Here is a 25,808-nt window from a genome sequence, read left to right on the forward strand (position 1 = left end):
CATGTTTCAGTTTTGACAGCTCTCACTCAACTGCGAATTGTAACTTTCCCAATAAAGAGTCACCATTTAGGACCAGAAGTGTCCTCTGATTGTTATAAGCTACACTGCAGTATGTGTGACGCATTTTTATTTGCAAAACATTCAGGTAGCCTAGTAGCAAATTCTATTCTATTTCGTAAAGGAAAATAGTACAACAAAGTATGAGGACAGGACATATTTCATTGCACAGCTGTCTTGTGCCAGTAGCTAGGTTTCAGTTTATGCTCAATACAGCCTGATTCCATCGATAAAACCTGATTAAACCTAGGTTTTGTTCTTTATTTACAAAGACTAAAATAATAGAATTATGTAAAAAAAAAAAGCCTCAAAATGAAAATATTCCTTCTAAACAATTTTTCAGTTGAATGTTACTGAAAATTCTAAAAGATTGTTTGTTTTAAATATAATCTCCTAGTCCAGATGCTGCTTTCTTAGAAACCCATTGTGGCTGCTTCTTTTTTAAACTCAACATGATTAGAATGAAATCCTGTTTATATTCTGTTCATGGAAAATATTTTCTTAAATAATATGAAGCTCATTTTCCTTTCCCCCCCCTTCTCTAGATATGACCCAGACATTTTGTTAGGCTATGAAGTCCAGATGCATTCCTGGGGTTATCTCTTACAGAGGGCTGCTGCACTAAATGTTGATTTATGCCAGATGATTTCTCGTGTGCCAGGTAAGTTATTGTATAGGGTTTCAGTTCAGTTCCAATAAAACCAAGTTGAAATATATGAATAAATTAAAAAATAAATGCAGAGTATTTCTTCAGGTGGACTTTTTTTGTTGTTGCTGTTGTGTTGTTATAGGTATGATCACACACAAAAAAATAAATTTGAAATACCAATGAGACTCTGATTTTCAGTGTTTTCTGAATTTTTAAATTTCTTGTGTATTCCACTTCTGGGTATGTCCTGTATCCATGAACCTAGACTCATTTTCAGTATTCATGTGTGTTAAGTTTTCAGTTCTTGGAGGTGCTTCCGCTACCAAACCTCCTCTTGCTTCTCCTTGGCTTCAGTCATATGTATATGTCATTCAGGGTACCTACCATAATCATTATTTGTGATTTCTCTGGCTGGGATACAAGAACATAAAGATGCTTGTGAGCAGCACTCATCCTGGTCAGCATCTCTGTAATAAAACCCTTACTTTCAATAGCCATTGTTGTACAGTGGGCAAATTTTACTGGCACAAATATTGATGCTTTCCTCCAACATTCAGAAAAAGATCTGTTTGGGTTTCTTTCTTGAAAACCTGGGGAAAGTTATCCAGGAGGGTGGTAAGCCTAGTGTCTATACTTAGCTAATCAATAGAAGCTAAGAAGCTATCATTCTGAAGAATGCAGTTAGTGAACAGCTAAATAAATGTGTTGCACCTGAGAAGAGTCAAGATGACTTTGTAAAATTAAAAATTGTCTCAAAAATTTGTTGTAGCTCTTTGAAGTCATCAAGAAGATGTGGATGGGAGAGATACGATTTTAAAAATCAAAACAACCGAAAAAGTTGCTTTTTTCAGGGCTCTTGCCAAGGACCTGTACAGAAACTAAACAGCCATGAAATAAGAAGTGCTTTTCTGTGATTGTCCTGTTAAAAACTTGATCCTGTTACTCTGTAATGGTTGAAAAAGTAAATTAAATGTTGGGAATTATGGAGCAAGGAAAATATAAAATGATGAATGTAGATTTAAAAATCTGTAGTGTGCATGCACCTCAAATACTGCAGTTTTAGCCTCTTCATAACCTTTCCCCCATCAAAATGGGATGTAGGAGAACTAGTAAAGATGAGAGGCTAATCCATTTGTGTTTAGTAAGTTAGGATTCCAGAAGAGACAAAACTGGGTAATGAAGGTAAAAGCCTATGAAATCTTGAGGGATATAAAGGGAAATATGAATTGGTTGTTCACGATGTCTTCCAATGCAAGACCATCAAAACCATCAAATGAAGCTAGCACATGGCAGCTTCAGAACAGGAGTTGATTCTTCACGCCTGGCTTGTTGAACTCTTTGAGTTCTTTGCCACAAGTTAATATAAATGCTTAAAGTGTATGTTGCTTTAAGAGGAAATAAATTCTTGGAAGAAAAATCCATTGGAAACTATTATATATGTGAAGATAATGCCTGGCCCAGGAAGCTGCAAATATTTAGAAGCTGGGATAGTTCTAGAGAGATTATCAATAACTGCTTCCCCTTTTCTTGAAGCATCTGCTTTTGGGTACTTGGTAGAACATGATAACTGGGCTAGTTGCATCTTTGGGCTTACCCAGCATAGCAATAGCATCTCTTATATTGATATCCTGTGTGCCTGGCCAGGAGAACACGATGTTTTAGAAAAGCTAAGTTCACACACTCCTTCCTTGATGTTTGAATATTTGTGCACTATTTTGATGCATTCAAAATCTTTTGATGCTTTTGATACCTATTTAGAAAAAGTCTGAGTTATAGAGACCAGCCAGGGACAAGAAAACATAAGAACAAATTTGCATCTTCAGTTGAAAGTTGTTGGCAACTGGAGCCTGGTGAATTTTTAAATACTTAAACTGTCACGTGTTCCTGTTTTCATATATTAAGTATGAATTGGTCACAAGTTTCCTTCTTCAGCACAAAAGTATCAAAGTTATTCTGCAGGAATAATAACTGATTGCATGAACCTTGTTATTAAATTCTGCTGATGGCTCAAATTGAGATGATAAACTGGTTGCAGTAACAATGCCTCTGGGTACAGTCTTCAGATGTATTGAAGGATGTTCAGAAAAAGTTTTGACCCCTCGCACTTCAAGATTTACAATGCCTTTAGTAAGGGAAATGATGAGTGTTGCAGTCAAAGGTTTCTTAAACCTCCAAAGATCACAAAGATTACTACTCTACTGTAGAAGTATGGCTGAACAATCTCTTCAGTTTGGGATGGGTAACTAATGTGTCTCTGCCTTTGTTCTCAAAGGCTGGGTCACAGCTCTAGTCTTGCAGGACAACTATGTCTGCACTATAGTTGATGCGGAATCAACAGTTAACATCAACAAAGCTGTCAATAGTACTCATCTTCGTGACATAAGCTGTTGTTCAAGTTACTGGAATTGGGATACCCATAAAGAGTTCCTCAAAGAAGAAAGGTTATTTCTCTGGGAACTGTATGGTTCTTAATGGTGATGTCCCTATGTATGTCACAGTTGGGCTTCTTTCCCTACAACAACAGAATGCAAGTTCAGTTCTAGTGAAGGAAACCAGGGTTGTAGCCCTTAACATCTTTGGATGTAAAGTTCAAGTGGGCATGCAGGACATAGGCATGATCTCTGCAGCACTGGTATTCATAGTACAGAAGCTCGTGTGCCAGGTGGTAGATGCACACCCAGAAGTGGAATACGTAACACTTAAAGTGTTTCTAAGAACTAATGTTATTGTAAGGTAAGTAATTATTCTTTTTTGACTGAACTGCAGGAGAAAGATAAGGAAACGTTCACAGTGATGAGTTCCTCCCAAAAATGTCATGCCATAAGTGTGGGCTTGCATGCATGGCCATAAATGGACTAGTCTTGTGTTCTCTGTTGCTTTGTGGACTCCTTGTCCATGGTTTTGACCCCATCTATGTTCCTCTTGCTTTTCCAACCCCTATGCTTCATATTTCCCTCCCTTCTTCACGTGCTGTATTTTCCGAACAGGAAGTGCTCCTTCAAGCAGTATGCTCCTCTTTCCTCCTATTGAAATAAAGATGGAAGGTACTTTTCCTTCCTTTTCCTGTGATTTCAATTTAACAAAAAGAAAGCTGGACTTCTCTCTGGTTTTGCTTTATTGGCTGAGTCTGGTGCTGCCTCTGCCATTTACACGTGAACTATTCGTAAGTCATTAGGACACAGCACAAGAGAAGTGAGTTCTGTGCTTGTGCGTAGTGGCATTTTTTGTGTGGACTGTGGCCTCCTGTTTCCTGTTTTGCATCACAGATTAAAGTTAGGGAGCAGGTAACAGAGGATGAGACGAGACTTCTTTTTATTTCAACTCACGCACTTGATAGAAAGAATGTCCTAAGTTCTGCTTCTTAACAACTTTGCTTCCAGAGAGGCTCACGTGGTTATGGTGATATATTCCCCCCACCAGTTGTAGAGTACTACAGGTTTTTGTAATTTTGCAGCGTGCATCACATGCAGTCTCTTGTTCATCAGGGCGGTGTGTCTCTTGTGACCACGCTATGCTCATTGCCCACCTGGAGTATGGCATGCAGCTCGGGAGTTCTCAGCACAAGAAGGACATGGACCTGTTGGAACAGGTCCAGCAGAGGGCCACAAAGATGATCCGAGGGCTGGAGCATCTCTGCTATGAGGACAGGCTGAGAGAGCTGGGCTTGTTCAGCCTGGAGAAGAGAAGGCTCCAGGGAGACCTTATAGTGGCCTTCCAGTACCTAAAGGGGGCCTATAGGAGAGCTGGGGAGGGACTCTTTATCAGGGAGTGTAGTGATAGGACGAGGGGTAATGGCTTCAAACTGAAAGAGGGGAGATTCAGATTAGCGATTGGGAAGAAATTCTTTCCTGTGAGGGTGGTGAGACACTGGAACAGGTTGCCCAGGGAGGCTGTGGATGCCCCATCCCTGGCAGTGTTCAAGGCCAGGCTGGATGGGGCTTTGAGCAGCCTGGTCTAGTGGGAGGTGTCCCTGCCCATGGCAGGGGGGTTGGAACTACATGATCTTTAAGGTCCCTTCCAACCCAAACCATTCTATGATTCTATAAGACATGAAATGAACTTAAGAAACATAGGGAATCTCGTAAAAACAAGTCAAAAGAGAACAAGGATGACACTATGACACTACAGAAAGTAAAACTAACTGATAGTTTCTTCTTCCAATAAAAAATAAAAATGAGGGGGAAAAATGTACGTTCCTCACTTCCGCAGGAGATTGAGCATGTGGAAATGAAGAAAAACAGAAGAAAAAATGTTGCTGCTTGTGAGGCTTTTTTTCTATCCAAATATGAAAAGAGAAATTGCAATTTTTCCTCCATAAAAATATGAAATAATAAGGAGGTTAAAAAGATGGTATGCATTTTGATAAATTTTGTCAAGGCTCTGTGATTTGTTGCTAAGGTCAGTAAATGACGAATATGTTTTCTTAACCATATTTTGATTGATATACACATTTGAAAGATCAACATATGAAGTTAGTCTGTATTATGTTGTGTCACAGCAGTTCTGCAGGATTTCAGGCAATTTTTACTTCTGTCTTCAAGGGTAAATGTGCTCCTGGGCTGTTTGAGGAACTAATTGCGCAGTTATGATCATTATTCCAAAGCATTGTGTATCCACAGTTCTATACACTCTGTCCAAAATGTTCTGCTTTTTGTTAGTAGGGTACTGTACAGGGTATCTGCTAAATGAGTAGAGGCAGAGTACACGACCAACAGTTGAAAATTTGCTACGGATTTAGAATTGTGGGGAAATTGCCTCAAAGTGCTTTCTCTTCCATTAAAGTAATAAGAAGGAACAAGACTGGAGGGTCAAATAATACACTGTGGTTTTATATTGAATTTTAACATTTTAAAAACCATCTATGTAAACTCAGGTAAGAATACCAAAACTGTAGCCTTAGATTGGCTGAAAAAAAAGACAGTTTCAAGAAACCTACACCAAAAAGACTGTCTTCTCTTGTGTTGTAGTATTTCAAAACATGAAAACAAACCAAGGATGGCAAAAGAGGGTGATATCTTTCCTGTACTGCAGTCACTGCTGTCTTACAGAAAGATTCAGAATGCTACTTCTGCCTTTGTGTTTGTTCCTTCCTATTTCCTTCCCTCTCCGTTTGTGCTATCCAGAACTCATGTCTACCTGCAGTGGGTTTGCTTTTAATGTATGAAAGGCACTGAGTTTTCTCTCCCATGGCCTGGTTCTGACTGTGTAAGATTGTTACAAGTAAAGCCTTGAGTTATAAACTCTTGAGGACAGAAATCACTTTTTAAATTATTATCATTATTGTTGTTGTTGTGCACTAATGTGCACGCAGCTAGCTAGCTCCCAAGTAACATTCAACATTGCTTAACCAATGTATTCGCTATGGAGAATATATTGCCATGGACACCATTTCAATGAAACCAACGTAAGAGTTATCTTCAGAGGGATGCGCGAGAGAAGAAAAACCTGGGGGAGTTTTATTTAGAGACTGTGTGGAAGACTGGTAAATAAATAATCTTGTGCAATCAGTAACAGTCTTTATGAATTCTTAATTTTCTGGAGAGCTCAAATTGGAAGAGGGATAGCTTGATCTGGTCTTGACTGTCCTGTAACTTGTCTAAATATATTCACTTTTAATGTCTTTAGATGAAAAGAAAGAGAACAGATTTGCTGCTGAGCTGGATGAATATGGATCAGATACAATGAGTGAAATTAATATCGTTGGGCGAATTGTCTTAAATATTTGGAGAATGATGAGAAATGAGGTAAAGTTTTTTAAAAGGTTAATGTATTTGACTTACTGGGGGGTTTTAATTATTGTAGACTTTGGAAATTTCATGTAACTTAAGTAACTTTTTGTTCTTTATTTGTACACCTTTTGAAATAGAGCAGTCTGCCACCTTGCGAGAATGGATTTTGCATGTTGCTAAAATGTGAAATGTAAAATACCGAAGCCCTTATCTTTCAGTAATGTTTCTTAATGATACTGCTCTTCACTTCTTTGTGGGTTTTGAGAACAACTTGCCTGTTTCAGTAACTTGTTTAATATGGTGCTTTTACTAAATTAAATACTTAAACTTATTTTAAGCTGTCAGGCTTACTCATTGCTTTGTTGTTTATGACCTTACGTTAAATACTCAAGTGGTTCAGTCTTTACAAATCCTATTCTGACCAAATTCGGACCTGATCTTTGTGATCTACTTAATTCCACGTATTCCTTTCAATTGATGAGGGATATTCTTTCCTGACTTGTAAACAGTTAAGGACTTCTAAGTAGAAATGTTTAGCTTTTTAACAAAGAATACTAATAAAAAGTTAATAAATTTAGTAGCTATGCTTTTTAAAAAGTAGAGATTTCTTTGACTGTGGAAGACATCATGCATGTTAACATGTCCTCTGTGTTTTTTTAGGTGAATCTAATGAATTACACTTTTGAAAACGTGGGCTTTCATGTTCTTCACCAACGTTTTCCTTTATTTACTTTCCGGGTTCTGTCTGATTGGTTTGATAATAAGGCAGATGTCTACAGGTAATGTTCTATTAATCCATTTTGTTTGTTCTTTTTAAGGCCAGATTCCTAACATGGGATAAGTATAAGATAAAGTCAGCATAGGAAGAAATAATCAATTTATCTCAGGTACTAGGACAGTCTATATGTAGCAACATGAGCTTATTTACTCTGCTGTGTTCTCTTGGGTAGTTATACCCTCAATATTTCATCTTTGTGTATTTTTCCGTTTAAAGTACACAGAAACAAAACAAATTTTCAGTTACAGTTTCAACATATCTGAATAGACGTACTATTTTGAAGTTCTGTGAGGTCTTTATTTCGTATATACTATTAATCAGAAGGACTGCTTATGAACTGTAAGGTTTCTGTTTTAATTCGCAGTGCATGTCAACCAAGCTAGGCTTATAAATAGTATAAAACCATGTGCAAGATGTTAAGATGCTAAGTATAGCTGCTTAAAAATATCTTTATATGACACATATCACACTGGGCTTCAATCGTCCTTGGAGTGATTTGGTATTGTGTGATATGAACAATTCACAAAACTGAGTACTGATCTGAAGGTCATTCATGACATGCATATAATTTCTGTTAAAGTTAATTTTTTTTTAACTAGGTGGAAACTTGGTTTAGTGACCCTGCTCTGGCAGGTGGGTTGGACTAGATGATCTCCAGAGGTCCCTTCCAACCCCTACCATTCTGTGATTCTGTAAAATTATAAATTTACGGTGAACTGAGATAGATATTCTTAATGCAGAAGGATGTTTCCACAAGAGTCCACTCAGTTAAAAAAAACATGTAAACAGATGAAGAGAAACTCAAGTTTCTGTTTCAGTAATCCTTTAGGGCAATAAGGAAAACAGGATATAGTATGTCATTGAGATATGCCTTAACAGTAGTTTGCTATAACACATTCTGTGTATATCTTTAGAATACGTAAGTGTATGTTTATGTGCCGCACATTTATGAAAACATCCTAGGGGAAATTTTATTTACTGTTTTGTAACAAGCTATCATAAAAGTACGTTTTTCTTGGTAGAAAGAGCAGCACTCTGATTGTTTATAACCAGGTGTTCATTTTCACAGGTGGAAAATGGTTGATCATTACATTAGCCGGGTCCGTGGGAATCTCCAGTTGTTAGACAAACTGGATTTGATTGACAGAACAAGCGAAATGGCAAGACTTTTTGGCATTCAGTTCTTACATGTTTTAACAAGAGGCTCACAGGTAAGATTTAGTTTTCCTTGCACTTCACAAAAGCAAAACAGTCTTTACAAAATGTTTTTGTCCTTCAGTATCTTTTCAGTCAGTATATGTATTTTTATAAGGTCACAGAAGACTGTTTTGAAAAATGTGAAATTGAAATATAAAGAAACGCAATTCAGAAGCAATAATAATGGACTGAATGGTTAGTCTTAGAAATGAAAAATAGCTGTTAAAAATAGAGCGCCGTAAACGTAATCACATCAGTAAATCTCTTCTTCTGACTTTGGGAGCACTAAGTTTTCCCTTTGAGTTGGTATTTTTTACACTTGGATGAGTCTGAAAATGAATGCTTTTTAGCACATTAAGAAACACAGTTGAGCATGTTTTAGAAAGATGAGATTATTTTCTTCCAGGGCAGACAAAGCTGTGTTGAATATGTTCTAAGTGACGTTTCCTGTGAAGCAGACCTCTGGGTGAGATTTGATGATAAGACAAGAGAGGCTCTGGCTTTATTAAGTACATGTGTCGTGAAAGATGTGTGTGATTCTGTTATTTTGGTACTACCATCAGAGGGAATGGGAGCAAGACAGTAGCAGTCTCCAGTAATACCAAAGGCTTTCCTTGCCAAGGTTCTGAGGAACTAGACTAACTAGACTTTTCATGGCTTCATGTGAGCCCTGAACAGCACCTGAAATGAGAGACAACTTTCACTCATGTGTGTCTGCTCTTCTGTCATCATCTTCTTTCCTACCATAATTATTCTTTCCTACCATCTTTCTGCTTCCTGTTTTAATAGACATTTAGCTGAGCTGACCAGGATTGATTACTTTGCCAATTTCTGTGTACAAAAAGACAACTTAAAAACTAATGTCCTGGGCAGACCAGCATCGTCTTAAGCCAGACAGAAACAGGAATGTCTGAAGCTGCGTTTCCTTAACGATTCAACCCAATTTAAAAATGTTGCCACCTTTTTTTTCCCTTTGACTGCAGTTGCCTGTGTCATCTCTTGACCCAGTGCAGGTTCTTGTTGGTCAGTTTTGTGAACATAGGTACTCAACATAGGCACGCTCGGTTTTGTGAACATAGGTACTCGCCCTATGTTTGGGGGAAAAAGTGGGTGGGCACTGGTGACAGAACCATGGTGGCATTCAATAGATAATTTGCCAGTTTATCTCCCTGATCTGGTTTACCATGTTATCAGAAAAGTACCGCTGTTGGAGCAAGGGAAGAGAAATGCACAGACAGGGACAGGGAGGGTGGGACTGGCTTGCTGCCAACGTAGATATGCTTAAACTGTCATGATTGCAGCCCGCAAAGACTGTTCTGCCTGTCATTTTCTCAAATGGCTGTGAGTGGGAGTGAGCAACAGAAACATGCCACATTTTCTGTCCTGACTGTTCTTTTCTCTTTCCTTCTGTGCACGTATGTTTTGTTTCCCTTGAAACTTTCTAGATCACAGAAGTGGCAATTGCAACAATTCCCAGTCACCTCAAATAATTTTTTGTCACTCAGAAGAATCATCACTACCTTATATGAAGATATTTCTTTTCTCCTTAGCTGAAAAAGGTGTTAAAATGGAACAGATTTCTGATATTTTAAGTTACTTTTTCCATATTTTTGTATCTCTTATTAAGTTTTACAAGACCATTTTTAAAGGTGATTTTTTTTTTTAAATTTTATTAAGCTATCTTGAATATTCCATAGTAGACTAACAGGAGATGGTCATAGGCAATTGGATTATTAGTCATACGATTGAAGAACTTGCTGAAAACTAGCAAAAAAACCTAGCTCTTGCCAGATCCAGTCCCTGGCCACCTCATCACACATCTGAGCTCATCACTGGATACAAATTAGCACACAATTAGTGCAGGGCATATGCTGCTGCAAAACTACACTTTCAAACCCCAACCCATTTGTAAGGTGGCAGGGTCTTGTTAAAGCTATTAGTTCTGCAAGTTCATTTATAACATCAAAGTTAAAGAAATTATACCTAACCCTTTTAGTACCATGACTGAATATGTAGTGTGTCAGGCAGAGGGCTTTTGAATAGTGATTTAGTTGTTTACAAAGCACAGGATCTTAGGATTATATAGGATCGTTCTTTGATATTTTGGGATTTGCCACCCATGTATGTAATTTTCAGGTATTTTGTTTTTTATTGTGAATAGACACAGTGAATACCTGGCTACTAGTGCTTTTAAAGCATTGAATAGTCCATAAATTAATAGGGCTGGGTTTTTCTCATGTTGCTACCACCACATAAGACATTTTGTGATGTCCTGAAGCAGCTGGAAGTTCTTAAGCTTTATGTTACTCTCTGGTTCCTGTACTACTTATGGCATCATTGGGGAGAAAGCATGATACCTGGTGCAAAGCGGCAGACTTTTGAAATGGGCTGACTTAGATTCTTCCCTTGGTTCTCTTGCTGCCAAGTACGTTACTTGTCATGGTCAAAAGCTTGGAGGCACAATTATCAACTTATACAACTCACACGTCATTCCTCTGTTTTCCCAAATGTTGAAATAATATTGCCGTTCAGATTCCTATGGAAAATGGTCATCGACTGCATATTACACTTTGTTTTCTTCACTGTTCTGCGGGTCTAACAAAAATAGTTTAGCAAATGCTCGTTCACTGACTGTAGCATGGCCATATATTGTTGCAGCCTGTTGCATGTATATTTTTTTAACCTGAGATGGATGTTTACTCATGTTTATTCTGCATTTTTGAAATTATAATTATAACAGTTATATCCAAACTGTTTTGCAGTATCGTGTGGAGTCTATGATGCTGCGTGTTGCAAAGCCAATGAATTATATTCCTGTGACACCCAGTGTCCAGCAGCGAGCTCAAATGAAAGCCCTGCAATGTGTTCCCTTAATAATGGAGCCAGAATCCCGCTTCTACAGCAATGCTGTTCTTGTATTAGATTTCCAGTCATTATATCCTTCCATTGTGATAGCATACAACTACTGTTTTTCAACCTGCCTGGGACATGTCGAAAACTTAGGAAAGTAAGTTGTTATTTTTTTCACACAAACTTTGATTCTGTAGAGAGTTTAGCATCTTTTCTGAGGTTGTGAGAACCCTTGGTTGTCATTGGTGACAAGGGGCTTGTATAAATAGCACCATTTTCTGTTAAACAATAGAGATGATAAAGATCTACCGTGTGGGTGTGCGTGTGTGTATACAGACACAGACACATATGTATAGACATCAATATGTATTTTTAATTAAATACAGAATTATACTCTGTTCTGTTAAAAAAAAAAAAAACCCTGTATGCACATGTGTACACCTATTCCATTATTGTGGTGATGCTAGTTTTTAATATTTCTTCAGAATAAGTTAAAATGTTATATAAATGCACTACCTATTTTCAAAACCTGGATAGTATTATTCCATTGTATGTTAATAAATTGTTGTTCTCTTTTAACAGTTGTAGTTCACTCTGGTCTTACCTATTCAAAATTAAAAGATACAATGAGTTATTCTGTGTAGCATCTCTTGTTGAGCTTAACAGTAATTCTGTTAATTGGAAAAAAATATCTCATCACACATTATAGTTACCTCTATAAAACAATACTTGGAAGAACGGGAGGATGCATGCGACAATTGCTAGGTGTCACCGTCAGGTTTTCAAGTTTCTGATTTGAAATTCTGTAGAAAGAAAACACATGCAATGTGATCCCTGGTAAACATGCGTGGTTCCCACAGGGGACTACGGTATGAGTACATGCCTCCACTAACTCAGCATTTGGAAATAATACATTAATACAGAACAGAATTGATAAATTATGCATGTGTTGGAATTTCACCATTTATTACTGCTTTATTCTTAAAGACTTTTGCATGTAGCTAAGAAATTTTAAATTATAGTATGTTTGTTTATACCTGAGGTTATAATTGTGATTCTATCCTTACTGGCATTATTAACATTTTAATGTGAGTTGATGCTTTTGCTTGTTCAGGCTGTAAATGAATGAATTGTCTTCATATTTAATTTTTCTCTTTATTAGATATGATGCATTCAAGTTTGGCTGTACATCTCTCAGAGTACCTCCTGACTTACTTTACCAGATTAGGCATGATATCACGGTGTCACCCAGTGGAGTAGCTTTTGTCAAGGTAATGATATTAGTGCTCTGTGACAGGCATTTTCACTTCCTGTTGGCTGACTAGCTTAAGATCAAATTGATATTGTAGTTTATATTTTGCTGCATTAAGAGTAGACAAGGGGGGAGGTTCAGTCTCTCATTTCCCAATGATTTTTGACATTTGTCAGAGTGCTGAACTTCTGGCGGTTCAGGAAATAAAATGTCATCTTTGTGCTTTCATTTATACTGAAGGCTTATTTCATCTATAATTAAACTGTAGTTTACTTGTGCAGTTTGGAGATCAAAGAGTAATTATCTGCGTGTAACACTTGATTCTTCTCCTGTCTGTATGGCAGAATGCTTTCCTAGAAGAGTCATGGTTTGGGAGATGAAACTCCCTGACTTGCTTTCTGTTGTTCTCATTTTTTGTTGTGTGTACTGATGAATGATTTGTAATGAATTAATAAATATGGCCTGGAGCTCTTACAAATAATTAGCCAATCACCAGCCTACATATACTGAATTAGAACAAAAACTTTAAATAAAGAATACTTGCAGAATTTCTAAAGATAATATTCCTTTAGCATTTAACATTTTGAGAATTAACAGTTAAATATAAGTCCTGTTTTAGTTAACAAGGTTATCTAAATATTGCATTAGCAGGTCTGATGAAAACAAAGAACAAAAAGCTATTTACCCTGCCCTTAAGAGCTGTGTCTGTATTCTAGGTTGCTTGTAATGTTTGTGGGAAGAGCCAAACCATTGGTGCCTAGGGCATCTTGCTAATTAATTTGTCTTTTTAACAGTGATTATCTAACAGTTCTGGGTTTTGCTTTTACTCCTAGCTGTTTAGGTTGGGGTTTTTAACATAATTTTTTCCTTTGTTCTCTTTATGACAGCCTTCAGTAAGAAAGGGTGTGCTGCCAAGAATGCTAGAAGAAATCCTGAAGACTAGGATAATGGTGAAACAGTCAATGAAGTCTTATAAGCATGACAAGGCTGTAACTCGAATGCTTGAAGCTCGTCAGTTGGGTCTTAAATATATAGCTAATTTTACATTTGGTTATACTGCTGCTAATTTTTCTGGAAGAATGCCATGCGTTGAGGTAAGGGTTGCAGAAAAAAAATGAAGAAAAACTGTGGAAAAGACACTATTAATAACATATAGTCAGATAACACAGTGTTATTATTTGAAACATTTAATCTAAATACTTTCATAAAAGCTGGTTTTATTTGTAGTACTGAAAATCAGAAACTTGAGATTTATTTGTGATCTAAAAAAAGTGATTTAAAAAATTGTGATTTAAAAAAAAAGGTCCTATTTTTTTTCTTCCCATTAAAGAGCATTTGGAGTTGGCATTTCTGTAGAACTCTCTCCAAAGGCAGATTGGATTACAGTTCTAATAGTGGAAATAAAATAAAATGTTGTAGATGTTTCATAGTTTTCATAAAAGGAGGATCAGCAGAATCCAAACACTAGAGAAAATGACCTTAAGCAATCTTGTCTTGCTCCTTACACTTTTAATAGGCCTAAAGAAGTTTAGAGCATGTTTTCCTTTATTTTAATTTTTAATAATTTTTGATTGCTCTTTCTTTAATTATGGCTATTTTGTGGCAACGTAAGCAACCTTTTTATTTATTATATGCATTTAAACCGTGAACTACCATATATTGTCTCAATGTAGTAATTTTCATAAACAGATCAAGCAAGATTAGACTATTTACCAAGAGATAGTATTGAATTTAGCAGTAGAATAAAGATTTTCAATTTATCTTTGACTTTGCAGGTTGGGGACAGCATTGTCCACAAAGCCAGAGAAACATTGGAGCGTGCTATAAAACTGGTGAACGATACAAAAAAATGGGGTGCTCATGTTGTGTATGGTGACACTGACAGGTAATTAACGGTTTACTTCTTACAATGTTTTAAAATCATAGTAGTTCTTCACAGATATATTTTTCTTTTGTCTCAACAAGGGGAATTTATGATAGTGAAAAGAGTATGTGGACCCTCTTTGGGATGTTGCTTACTGTCTTGCAGAATATACAAAGTAAATTATATTTATTTTCTTGGAGTTTCTTCTAGGACTATTAAAAAGGACTTTGAGGGTTTCCTTTCTTTTGACAATTATGTGGAACAGAAGCGGGGGGGAAACATTTTTTTATGTGTGAATGAATGTAAGTCTTATTTATCAAATGAGTATTTTTGTGCCTGTTCCTGATGCCATTTTTATTTTGGAAAATCGAGTATTTATAATATAGCAGGCATTGCACATCGATACTTAGAGGAAGGCACTATTTTAAGCTTCAAAAGTGGATACAATTCAGAAGCAGCCACCAAAGCATACAAAGATATGATTACACTGTCTGAAATAGATCATATAAATATCTCCCCTTTCTCAGTCAATCTTTCATCTAAATAATACTCATGCTCTAGGCACATCCCTCTCTGGTGCTAGACTTGGATGATTTCTCAGCCATGGGAAGCAAAGCTTGTCTGGCTGTCCTTCCTTAATAACTTGCGAATCCAATGACTGATTTCAGCCAGTTTTGATGAAAGATTTGACATTTCAAAGATACTAAATTCTTAGTAGCTTCACAAAAAAAAAAAAAAGGACAAAGGAAATAAAATTCTGTTGCTGCCCATACTGGGGAAAAAAGGGTGTACCTAGAGCTTTACAGTTCTCTCCTGGGAAGTTTTGCAGTGCCTGGGAGCTGTCACGTTCCCTGCCTCAGCGGAGCGTCACAGCACTCATCATGCCTTTGGCACTCCTGATCTCATACTGAACACTGAAGTGTCTCAGGTTTTTGACTTTTCTAGCTGAAGGAAGGGAAGAGAATTGGTAACATCATCTCTGCTTTGCCACCAGGACACTATAGCTTATAAATTTCAGGAACTATGTTCAACAGATTAGTGCTTATTTCCTATGTCTGATTTCTTGTAGCATGTTTGTACTCTTGAAAGGAGCCACAAAGGAGCAATCTTTTAAGATTGGTCAAGAAATTGCTGAAGCTGTAACAGCAACAAACCCCAAACCTGTTAAACTGAAGTTTGAAAAGGTAAAAGGAAAATACTTTGCTTCGAGTGTGTTGGGTGAAAACATTGTTATCCTTTAAAAAAAATATATAGTGAAGATAAAAGATTTTTCTGGACGCTAGCGTAAGGATGCTGACATAGCATAAGGATATACAACAGTCGTGTGCTGTACTGTTTCTGCAGGTATATTGCAAGCTCCTCAATGCCTCAGGGACCTTGTCAGAGGAGCACTGCAGCATGAACAACAAAAAGAAATAGTCGTACTTTCACATCAGGATGCTTGGTGGCCTGTTGCGCTGGCAGCACCAGGCAATTTGAAATTCCTGTCTCGTCAATTTTTGGAAATGTCTCCCTCAGTTTTTTATTATATACATACAATCAAACCAATGTGTGCAACTTGGAAGAGAAAATGTACACCATCCCTTGAAATGCTTCCAGGGCATTAATTGCAAGCCTGATATTTATTCTTCAGGCAGCTTTAGCATACTTCACGATATGTCTATGTGATACATATAAAATGAAAAATTACAAAAATCCATTCAGTAGGCTTTTGGAAGAAGTATTAATGACAATAAGCCTTTTATAGAAGAGCAAGGCAATGTGACAGTAATTTTGGTGGAAGTTTATCATTGGAAAGTCATTAGCAATCAGTTCAGGTGCTCTAGATATTTTCCAAGTACATACCCGTCTCAAGGGGTTCAATCAGAATTTGTAAGCCAATTGCCATTTTTCATGGAAAATACAGTAGAAAAATATTACCAAGAAAAGTCAGGATACCCGTGGAAGGCATGGCAACTTTTCTCTGTTGACTAATGTACAGGAACCCTTCCCACTTTGAGGCAATCCTGTGTCATTAAGCTGAAGGAGTAATTAACCTGAAAAAAATATTAGGTGCAAGGACATACTTGAGAAGATGTCAGAGTGCTTCACTTCACGTGCCCTTATTCACCTGTGGGTCAAAATATTGAGTACTCTCCTAAGGTAGCTTCCTAGCACAGGCAGAGGAAAGTGCATCAAAGCTGGAGCATCTGTTCAAGAAGTGGGACACCTACATGCAGGACCTTGTTCAGCCTGAGGCAATCTAAACTTGCTGCTCCCTCTTCCATGAGATACAAGAAGATGCTATCCTAGTAATACTAGGATAATAATAATAATACTGGACAACAGGAACTGTTGCTTGTTCTTTCTTTTAAAACTGGACAAGGAATACTGACACAATCAAGAATGAAATAGGTTGGAGAAAGCAAGCAAAAGAGACCATAACCCTAAAAATCCATTCATGAGGAAATTGTTCTCCAAGCACAGGCATTTAAGAAGCATGCTTTCCCCAAATCAAGATACTAACTGATTTTAGGCACCTCATAATTAGATGAAGTTTGAAAACAGAAAGTTCAAAGCTACTGCTTTTGCTGGGAAAGTTTTCTTCTCTGATGTTTAAAATGAAATTGTTGTAACTATATTATGTTACATTAAAAATGCTGATAGATGCAACCCAGAAAAGTAAGCGTACTTGAAACAAATTGTACTGTGTGTCACTTTTCATCTGAGCTTTAGGTTGCTTAGCCTCTACAGCTAGATGAAATATAAAGTGATTTAAGAATGGAATCCCATCTTCCTCAGCCATCCTTTAAAAGTTCTTTGGTCTAGTTTATTGGTTTTAGTGATTTAAAACAAAACAAAACAAAAAAAACAACCCACAAAGCAAAGTGGAAGCTCTCTTTGTTCAGAGTCACCTTATTTTCCCAACACACGCTACATTGGGCTATCTTCTTTCTAAACATTCCAGGTCTACTTGCCATGTGTCCTGCAGACTAAAAAGAGGTACGTGGGCTACATGTATGAAACACTGGACCAGAAGGACCCAGTATTTGATGCAAAAGGCATAGAGACAGTCCGAAGGGACTCCTGTCCTGCTGTTTCCAAGGTAACATGCTCATCCATTTCTTTCTGAATGAAATCATAATATTCCGTTCCTGTGCAACCTGCTCTGGGTGACCCTGCTCTGGCGGGGGGGTTGGACTAGATGATCTCCAGAGGTCCCTTCCAACCCTATGATTCTATGATTCTGTTGTTTCATTGTATATTTGTCCTTTCTCAGAGTTTCTAGTCCTTGTGAGTTGTCTGAGACTTTGTCTGTTTTTCTGGTATGAGCCATTTGAAAGATAAATTGAAGATCTTGCACAGCATTACAAGGACTTGCACTTTCCGTGTTAACTTCTATCTTTCAGCCCCTAAAAACCCCGTAAAAAGCCCTCAGCCCCATGTAAAGTCTCTAGAAGACCATTCTTGATCCAGTTCACTTAAACTGGAAGCATCACTCCAAGATTAGTGAGGCAGACTGATGTGTCTGCTAAATAGCTCACTTACAGAAATCTAGTTTGGCTAAGAATTAATTTAAAATAAACTTCCTTGCCTGTTTATTTTGAGCTGTGTATTGGGGGGTTAAAAAGAACAGCCTTTTGTTCTTAATCAAGTCAATCATGCAGAAATTAATGGCAAAATATTTTAGATGGCAAAAAAACAACTTTTCTCATACTCTGGAAAACATCTGTAATTGTTGAAACAGTGTTAGTGCCAGAGTATGGATAATGTCATGAAAGGTGTGTCAAACTGAGGAAAAAGTTGTCCAGTAATGTGTTTATGAATGTCTTTGAGTGGAAGAGAACACAAGCTGTCGTCATATTAACATTCTAGTTCACAACTGATACTTTTTCTAAGCAGTGTATTAATATTTCCATATCATTTACTGAATTATTTGTAATTAAGTATGTTTCAGTTAAGCGTATGTGTTTTTCTGACCTTTCTCCTTTGGTTGTAAAGATACTTGAGCGTTCTATCAAGCTGCTATTTGAAACACGGGACATAAGTCAGATCAAACAGTACGTTCAGAATCAATGCATGAAGTTACTGGAAGGAAAAGCCAGCATGCAAGACTTCATCTTTGCAAAAGAGTACAGAGGGAGCTCAGCTTACAGACCGGGATCCTGTGTACCAGCCCTGGAAATCACCAGGTAATGAGATTAAGAAGTGCTAATCATAGATATTTTTTTCTCTTGACCTTTGTACTGCCAAGTTACGGGTAGCGGTGAGATATCTCCTTCAGATATTGTTGCAGCAGTTGGCTCTGACTTTCTTCTGTGTGTGAAGAGCCATCAGCCATCAGATAGTCCTAGAAAGCCATTTCGTAGTCCTGGAAAGAGCCATACCTGTTCAAGAGTAAAGTCTCTTGTCAGGACACTGTAACGGTGTGTTCTCTGCTGTTACTTGTGCTTTGGTTTTCGTACAAGTGCTTGACTCTCCAAGATTGCCCATCACTCATGGATATTAGCTATGTTAAAAATTGTAATAGTGATGTCTCTCAGTGCTGTGAAATACATTACCAGGCATAATTTTTCATTTTTTAAAAGGTGCCGTACTTAAAGTTAATATTTCATCCTGTTGATACTGTTTATCAGTAATGGATAATGTGAGCTGGCAAGCTGGCACGTTTTGCCACCTTTGTTAATATAAAAGGTCTTTAAATTAAGCTGTGCTTTTTAAATAAAATAAAATTCAAGTCCTGGATTGATACCTGCTTCAAATTGAATTGTCCTTTGTTTTGTAGGTACTTGAGCTCTTTTTTGTACCCTGCCTGCTCTTTATTAAAGGACTTCTTTAAGGAAGGGGTAGCTAGAAAGCAACCTGCATGCAAATCCAAATGACCTGAAAGAGGGCATATCTTTAGGGCTCATGTTCCAAGTTCTAAAATTTGGGTCTGATCATGAGACAAATTAAAAATGAAATAACTTGGTCCTGTGCTTCATAATAGACACTAACTTCAGTTGTCTGGAGAGCTGCTAATATAATCAGATGAGGAAGTTTACAAGTAAACGAAATAACTATGAATTTGTCTCTGGATGCATTATAAAGCCTATTTTTACACAGGAGAATGCTTGCCTATGACCGTCGCTCTGAACCACGGGTTGGGGAGCGAGTGCCCTACGTCATCGTGTGCGGCATGCCCGGACTGCCCCTGATACAGCTGGTGAGGCGGCCCGTTGAAGTCCTGCAGGATCCCAACCTGCGGCTGAATGCTACATACTATATTACCAAACAAATTCTGCCACCGCTGGCTAGGGTGTTCTCACTTATTGGCATAGACGTCTTCAGCTGGTACCATGAGTTGCCACGGGTGAGTGTTTGAAAACAGATGACAAACGCAGTGCATCCATACGGTGTTTGTTTTTATCATGCCTTTTAATGGCGTGAGGTTTATATGAGGTAACAGCAAAGGTTATTTATTTTACAAGGCAGTGTTTGATGCCCAAACAAGCAGATTTGATTTTTAGGTTTTCCGTGTGATTTTTTTTTTTTTCCTTTTTTTTGCCTAGTGAATCAATTTTTCCTGCCAACCCTTCTGTACAGGGTTGATCACATTGTCCTTTTCCTATTTTCTGTCCTCTTATCATGGAATCATAGAATGGTTTGGGTTGGAAGCGACCTTAAAGATCATCTCATTCCAACCCCACCCCTTGAACACTTCCAGGGATGGGGCATCCACAGCCTCCCTGGGCAACCCCTTCCAGTGCCTCACCACCCTCACAGTAAAGAATTTCTTCCCAATCGCTAATCTAATCTCCCCTCTTTCAGTTTAAAACTGTTACCCCTTGTCCTATCACTACACTCCCTGATAGAGAGTCCCTCCCCATCTCTCCTGTAGGCCCCCTTTAGGTACTGGAAGGCTGCTATAGGGTCTCCCCGAAGCCGCCTCTTCTCCAGGCTGAACAACCCCATCTCTCTCAGCCTGTCCTCATAGCAGAGGTGCTCCAGCCCTCTCATCATCTTTGTGGCCTTCCTCTGGACCCGTTCCAACAGGTCCATGTCCTTCTTATGTTTGGGACACCAGAGCTGGGCGCAGTACTCCAGGTGGGGTCTCATGAGAGTGGAGTAGGGGCAGAATCACCTCCCTCGACCTGCTGGCCATGCTTTTGATGCAGCCCAGGATGCGGTTGGCTTTCTGGGCTGTGAGCACACATTGCTGTATCATGTTGAGCTTCTCGTCCACCAACACCCCCAAGTCCTTTTCCTCAGGGCTGCTCTCAAGCCATTCTCCACCCAGGCTGTATTTGTGCTTGGGATTGCCCCGGGTTCGCACAGGCCCACCTCTCGAGCCTGTCCTGGTCCCTCTCGATGGCATGCCTTCCCTCCAGCATGTCGACCACTCCACACACCTTGGTGTCTTATTTTGCTGTAATTGTATATTTATTAAAAATACTTGTATATGCATCTATTTTGCCTCACCACCTTTTAAATCTCTCTATGGTAGATTTTGGAGCTCCTGTTTTTCCAAGATGTTCTGAAGATCTTTCTTCTTTATAGAAAAGGTGGTAATGCCCAAGCAGCAGGAACGCTTTTTAAAAAATCAGTATCACCAGAAATTTTAAACTGACTTTCCTAAAAGCTAAAGAAATCATTGACATGCAGGAAAAGAAATGTTATATAGCTGGATTTTAGTTAGTGAGTCCCCTGACAAAAAGGGACAGTGAAAGATGGTGTCTTTGTCTAGTTTGGTTCCTGTGCTTAGTGTAGACTTCAGCAGCATAGTAATACATCGTGTTTCCCGCTGTCAAGTTTATAGATAGCCTTGATTTACTTCAATTCTGCTTCTTTTCTCTACCTGTGGCACTCTCACCTTAACTATCTCTAATAAGCTGGTCTAAAAAGGTGAAAGGAGCCCTGACTTTCTGCAAGGCCAGAGAGAGCCAAGGAGGTCACAGGCAGCAGAACAGCTGTGTGTTTGAAGCAGGAGACTGAAGGATATCGCGAAGCCTAAGTCATGCAGCACCAGGAGTGAGTGCAGAAAACAAGCTTCCCTGGGCGAGGGGGCCATGGTGGAGTTTATCCAGGGAAATTGGAGCGTGAGCTGGAGCCACGGACCAAAGGAGGGTGGCAGCTCTGTGGCCGGAACCGGACCAGCACAGAAACTCGAGGGGAGGCGGGATCCCGAAGGCAGCCACTGGGGCTGTGGCCAGGGCACGTTTGGATGTGAAGTAGATCGGCACCTACAGAGCGACAACCACAGGAGGCAGAGTTTGAGATGAGCTCAGGAATTTAGCATGTGACTGAGGATTTCTTTGGTTAGTCTTTCTCTTTTTCAAGTGATATCCCCTGTGAAATAGGTGTGGGTGGGCTCTGTTCAGTGTATCACTTTAGGGCAAGTGCGATGCTCTTCGGAGTGATGCAATCCATCTTAATAATTTGTGTATGAACCCACGCCTTGCAGGCCATGTTGCACTTTCATACTCCTTTTTAAAATAATATGTAATCTAGGAATAAGGTGAGCTGCTCTCTTGAAAGTTCATTACCTCTTAATTATTTTTTTTAACAGATTCAAAAAGCTTCCTCGACTGCCCGCAGTGAGCTGGAAGGACGCAAAGGCACAATCTCCCAGTATTTCACGACCTTACACTGTCCCGTGTGTGATGAACTGACCCAGTACGGGATCTGTAATAAATGCAGGAGCCAGCCACAGCATGTGGCAGTGATTCTCAACCAAGAAATCCGAGAGCTGGAGCGTAAGCAGGAACAGCTGGTCAAGGTACGATTAAAGCATTGTCAGATGTGTGTCAGGCAAAGGCAGGGGCTGAAATTTCAAAGCAGCGTGTTACCGAATATCCGCAACAGAAACGGGAAGCACAAGCCTGGTGTTAAGCGCGTTACAGCTTGTTTGCTTTCCCCATCGCTGTTGCAGGTGGCATAGCGGCTGCTTCTCTCCTAAGCTTCGCATAAAACTGAAGGCAAAGGGGGGGGATCAGAACAGAAGATGCTTTTCTCCTTTTCCTCTCTTTTTTTGAGAGTATTTTACATGGTTTGTAGGTGCCTTTTTATAATGACAGGGATGGAGAGTTGTAAAAATATTTTAATCCTTTTTTTGGATTAAAATAACTGACGATGTTCTAGTAACAAAAACGTTTGTCCCAGAAAATTTTATTTTTTTTTTTCATATGTATAATGTGGATGTGGTTTAGCTTAGGGGCTTTCTTGTTACTTTTCCTCTCAATAGGAATTTTCCAAGCTGGTTTTCTTTCCTTTGAGCTAGAAATCAATTATGAGGGTACCTGACTGTGCTCAGGAATATATTACAGCAAAGCAGAACGCCAACCCTTGCAGAAACGTATGCATATCCTCACCTGATTTTCATACTGTCGTATTTTATAATTAATACGTATTTTTGTTAAAATTTATTTTTAGCACTACCATGTGAATCATTTTAAAGACTTGTCTGAATTGCAGGGATATAAATGTTCCTGTAGTCTCGGCATTGATTTGATAGGCTCCCGTGGGGCTCTGTTGCTAGAAAACCATTATAATTCACTATTCATAGATTTTGCATTAGTAAGGTGTGGACTTCTATTTCTTGCTGTATTTTGTAATATTTGCTCTGATCTGCATTGGAAATGGCAGTAAAGGAAGGTGATGCGTGTTCTGCAGTTTTCCCGTGATACTCTGAACCTTTTACACTGCTTTTGTTCTGGAATAAATCAGAACTTGGCAGATCGGTGCAGCCCCAGGGGGGGATGAGTGGGTTTGATCAGACCGTTCTCTTGTCCCTGCACCAGGCCAGGAAGGCCTGGGATCCCCTTCTCGTCAGTGCTTGATGAGGCAACCTCTCTTTAAAAGCATCTGTCTTACTTTAACACGAAGATCTATATATCCTTCACAGCTTTAATTTTTGGCCCTCCAAGATTACAAGCATGCCAGAGCCAGCAGAAAACTGATATAACACTGAATCATACATTATTTTAAAACGCACTTAAAAATTACCTGCCATAGATTAAGGCCGTAGACTTGTCCTCTCTACACGAGCTGAACTTTGTTGTTCAGTATCTCGAGTACCACTTAGTTTGGTCCCTTGCGTTCAACCCAGCCACAGCCTCCTTCAAAAGAACGAGAGTAGACTTATTTCTCAGGTTCTTTTAGAGGTTACAAACCCGGAACAAACCGTTTAAATCCTGTTCCTTTTGGTCACGGTTGCAGGTCAGAGAACTGGTACCCTCTGAGCTGCCGCGTGGGGGACTTGGCCGAGAGGGGCTGCCCCTCTCCGTGTCAAAACTCGTCAGTTTGAGTTTTGGGTCTGCAGGGATTCGGTGCCGATACAGGTCTGGCTGAGAGGGTCACTGCTGCCCAGATAATTTTAACACGGAAAGAAGGAAAAGAACTAATTTAAAAAGCAACGGATATCATTTTGATTTGTTGTTCAGACTATGCAAACGGTAGGATAACGTTGTGTTGCGTTTTGATGGTACAAAACACAAGTGTGGTTGGAAGCAAATTTCTGAGTTTTTGGAAAAGCCGTTGGATTAAAAATAAAAGAGCAAAGCAGGGGCTTTTAGTTTTCCTTTGGGAAAAACTGTGCCTGCTGCTATTTCATTCCATCAGGTGTCTCATGCTCCAAGTACTTCCAAGCAGCAGTAACTGCATTAAGGAGTAGTTCCCTGAAGGAGGAGAGCAGTGGACCCTGCCTGCCTGCGTGTTTCTGTCTTGGGATTGATCAACTCTGACTTGGAAAGTAAAACTCTTAATTGAAGCTTATCTTGAAACGGGAGTGGTTAATTAAGGCCCTTTCCTGCATAGAGAATAAGTGCAGATAACAGTTTTGTCTTTTTTTCACTAGGAAACTTAGGGTAAGTTTATCATGAATATGACACACTGCCCCACTTCAATCCACTCAACTTACTCACCTAATTTTTTCCAAGTGCCACCACATACCAGTAGAACTTAACTAGCAGGATCGAGCCCCGAGCTGTACGTGAAGCTGTTGATCTCTGCCCGGTTGGCAGTGGCGACGCTGCCGGCCAGGCACCTGCAGGAGAAGGGGCAGCCTGGCAGCGAGCGGCCGGAGCGGCAGCACCAGAGAACGGAGCATTTGGGAAAAGCTTGGCGCTGGCTGCCTCGGGGCTGGGGACTTAGTAGTCCCAAGTGATTTATGCCTTCCTTGTGTTAAATTTAAAATAATCTGGTTTGTTTTTTTTTTTTTATATGAAATCTAGATATGCAAGAACTGTACAGGCTGCTTTGATCGACAGATCCAGTGCGTCTCCCTCAACTGCCCAGTCCTTTTCAAGCTCTCCAGAGTAAGCAGAGAACTGTCAAAGGCACCGTATCTTCGCCAGCTACTTGACCAGTTTTAAATGATCAGTGTTACAGGATTCCAGGTGCTATTTTTATTTTTTTTTTTCAGTGTTTACCACACTAAGACTATTGTGCATGGTGCTTTTTCAATTCTCATCTAGTCCAGGATTTCCATTTTAACTGTTGGGTTTATTATCTGAAGAATAACGAACGCTTATCCTAACTAAATTTAAAGAAAAACAAAATACATTTGTTGACCTATGAATAGCTCACTTTTTAAGATGTACAAATTTCTTCTTTCTTTCATGTTTCTAACATACTGTTTTATAATGCTGATGTTGAAATAGCTACGTGTAACATCTTGTAAATCCATTGCAAAGTAGAAGTCAAGTTTACTTCCTGGAGGAAGGAGCACTGAAAACCTCTTGAAACGATAAAACCATTCGTGTGTGTTCTTGAACTGTCAGTATCAAGACGTGTTACTTATATATTATCCATTCACTTTATAATTTTGTCTGCGAAATATTTTGTAAATACACTTTTTTACTTTTCAAACAACTGAGTAAAATAATGTGCAATGACTTTTATACAGATAATTTTAAAGTTGGTTGGTATATCTCCTCCTAAGTTTTGCTTGATTCCAAGTAGATTGTTATTTTGATCAGACTGTGCAAGCAGTAGTATCATGTGTAGCATTTTGAAACATTATTTTCTAAAAATTGCTGTCTTGCTTTAGCTATTAATGGGGCATTGTGAGGAACTGTGCAAAGACATTTTTGTTACAAACCTGTGGGACTGTTGCAATACTTTAAATATAAAATTTTATTCCATTTTTGCTTGTTTTGTATAGACATTTCTATTGCTTCTAAATATGCTTAAAATATTTTCTTTCCTTATGTACTGTACAGTTAAATCTTATTTGCCACCATCTTGACAAAATGTGTATTTAGAATATTTGTATAACTGTATAAAATGGAAAAGGAATTATGTGGTCAGTGCATTGTTTTCTAAACTGGAAATCATTTTGTTTTAGAAGTTAATAATGGAAACCATATTAAAGTTGAATAAAATGATATGGTAAAAATTTTATGGTTTTTTTATATTTACCCTCACCTGCAGCCACCTTTACGTACTAGTTGTGTGCCAAACGAGGGAAGCAA

General features: G+C 38.7%; 1 protein-coding gene across 4 annotated transcripts in view; it reads left to right on the plus strand.

The window, feature by feature from the left end:
- REV3L (REV3 like, DNA directed polymerase zeta catalytic subunit) overlaps window positions 1-25,750 on the plus strand; it is a 123,468-nt gene extending 97,718 nt beyond the window's left edge. For 2 of the 4 annotated variants that reach the window (XM_054197314.1, XM_054197315.1), the window contains 14 exons: window positions 603-718; window positions 6,332-6,450; window positions 7,096-7,214; window positions 8,283-8,424; window positions 11,173-11,417; window positions 12,423-12,531; window positions 13,400-13,606; window positions 14,288-14,397; window positions 15,446-15,560; window positions 17,324-17,461; window positions 18,358-18,548; window positions 19,462-19,708; window positions 21,905-22,114; window positions 24,567-25,750. In XM_054197314.1, the coding sequence (XP_054053289.1) occupies window positions 603-718; window positions 6,332-6,450; window positions 7,096-7,214; window positions 8,283-8,424; window positions 11,173-11,417; window positions 12,423-12,531; window positions 13,400-13,606; window positions 14,288-14,397; window positions 15,446-15,560; window positions 17,324-17,461; window positions 18,358-18,548; window positions 19,462-19,708; window positions 21,905-22,114; window positions 24,567-24,707 (2,209 nt within the window). In that variant the 3' untranslated portion in view covers window positions 24,708-25,750. The remainder of the gene's footprint in view (window positions 1-602; window positions 719-6,331; window positions 6,451-7,095; window positions 7,215-8,282; window positions 8,425-11,172; window positions 11,418-12,422; window positions 12,532-13,399; window positions 13,607-14,287; window positions 14,398-15,445; window positions 15,561-17,323; window positions 17,462-18,357; window positions 18,549-19,461; window positions 19,709-21,904; window positions 22,115-24,566) is intronic. The other 2 variants (XM_054197316.1, XM_054197317.1) reach the window with 1 other exon arrangement.
- The last annotated feature ends 58 nt before the right edge of the window (window positions 25,751-25,808 follow it).

This window comes from Rissa tridactyla, chromosome 3 (assembly GCF_028500815.1).
Source record: "Rissa tridactyla isolate bRisTri1 chromosome 3, bRisTri1.patW.cur.20221130, whole genome shotgun sequence".
In the NCBI taxonomy this organism is placed as follows: domain Eukaryota; kingdom Metazoa; phylum Chordata; class Aves; order Charadriiformes; family Laridae; genus Rissa; species Rissa tridactyla.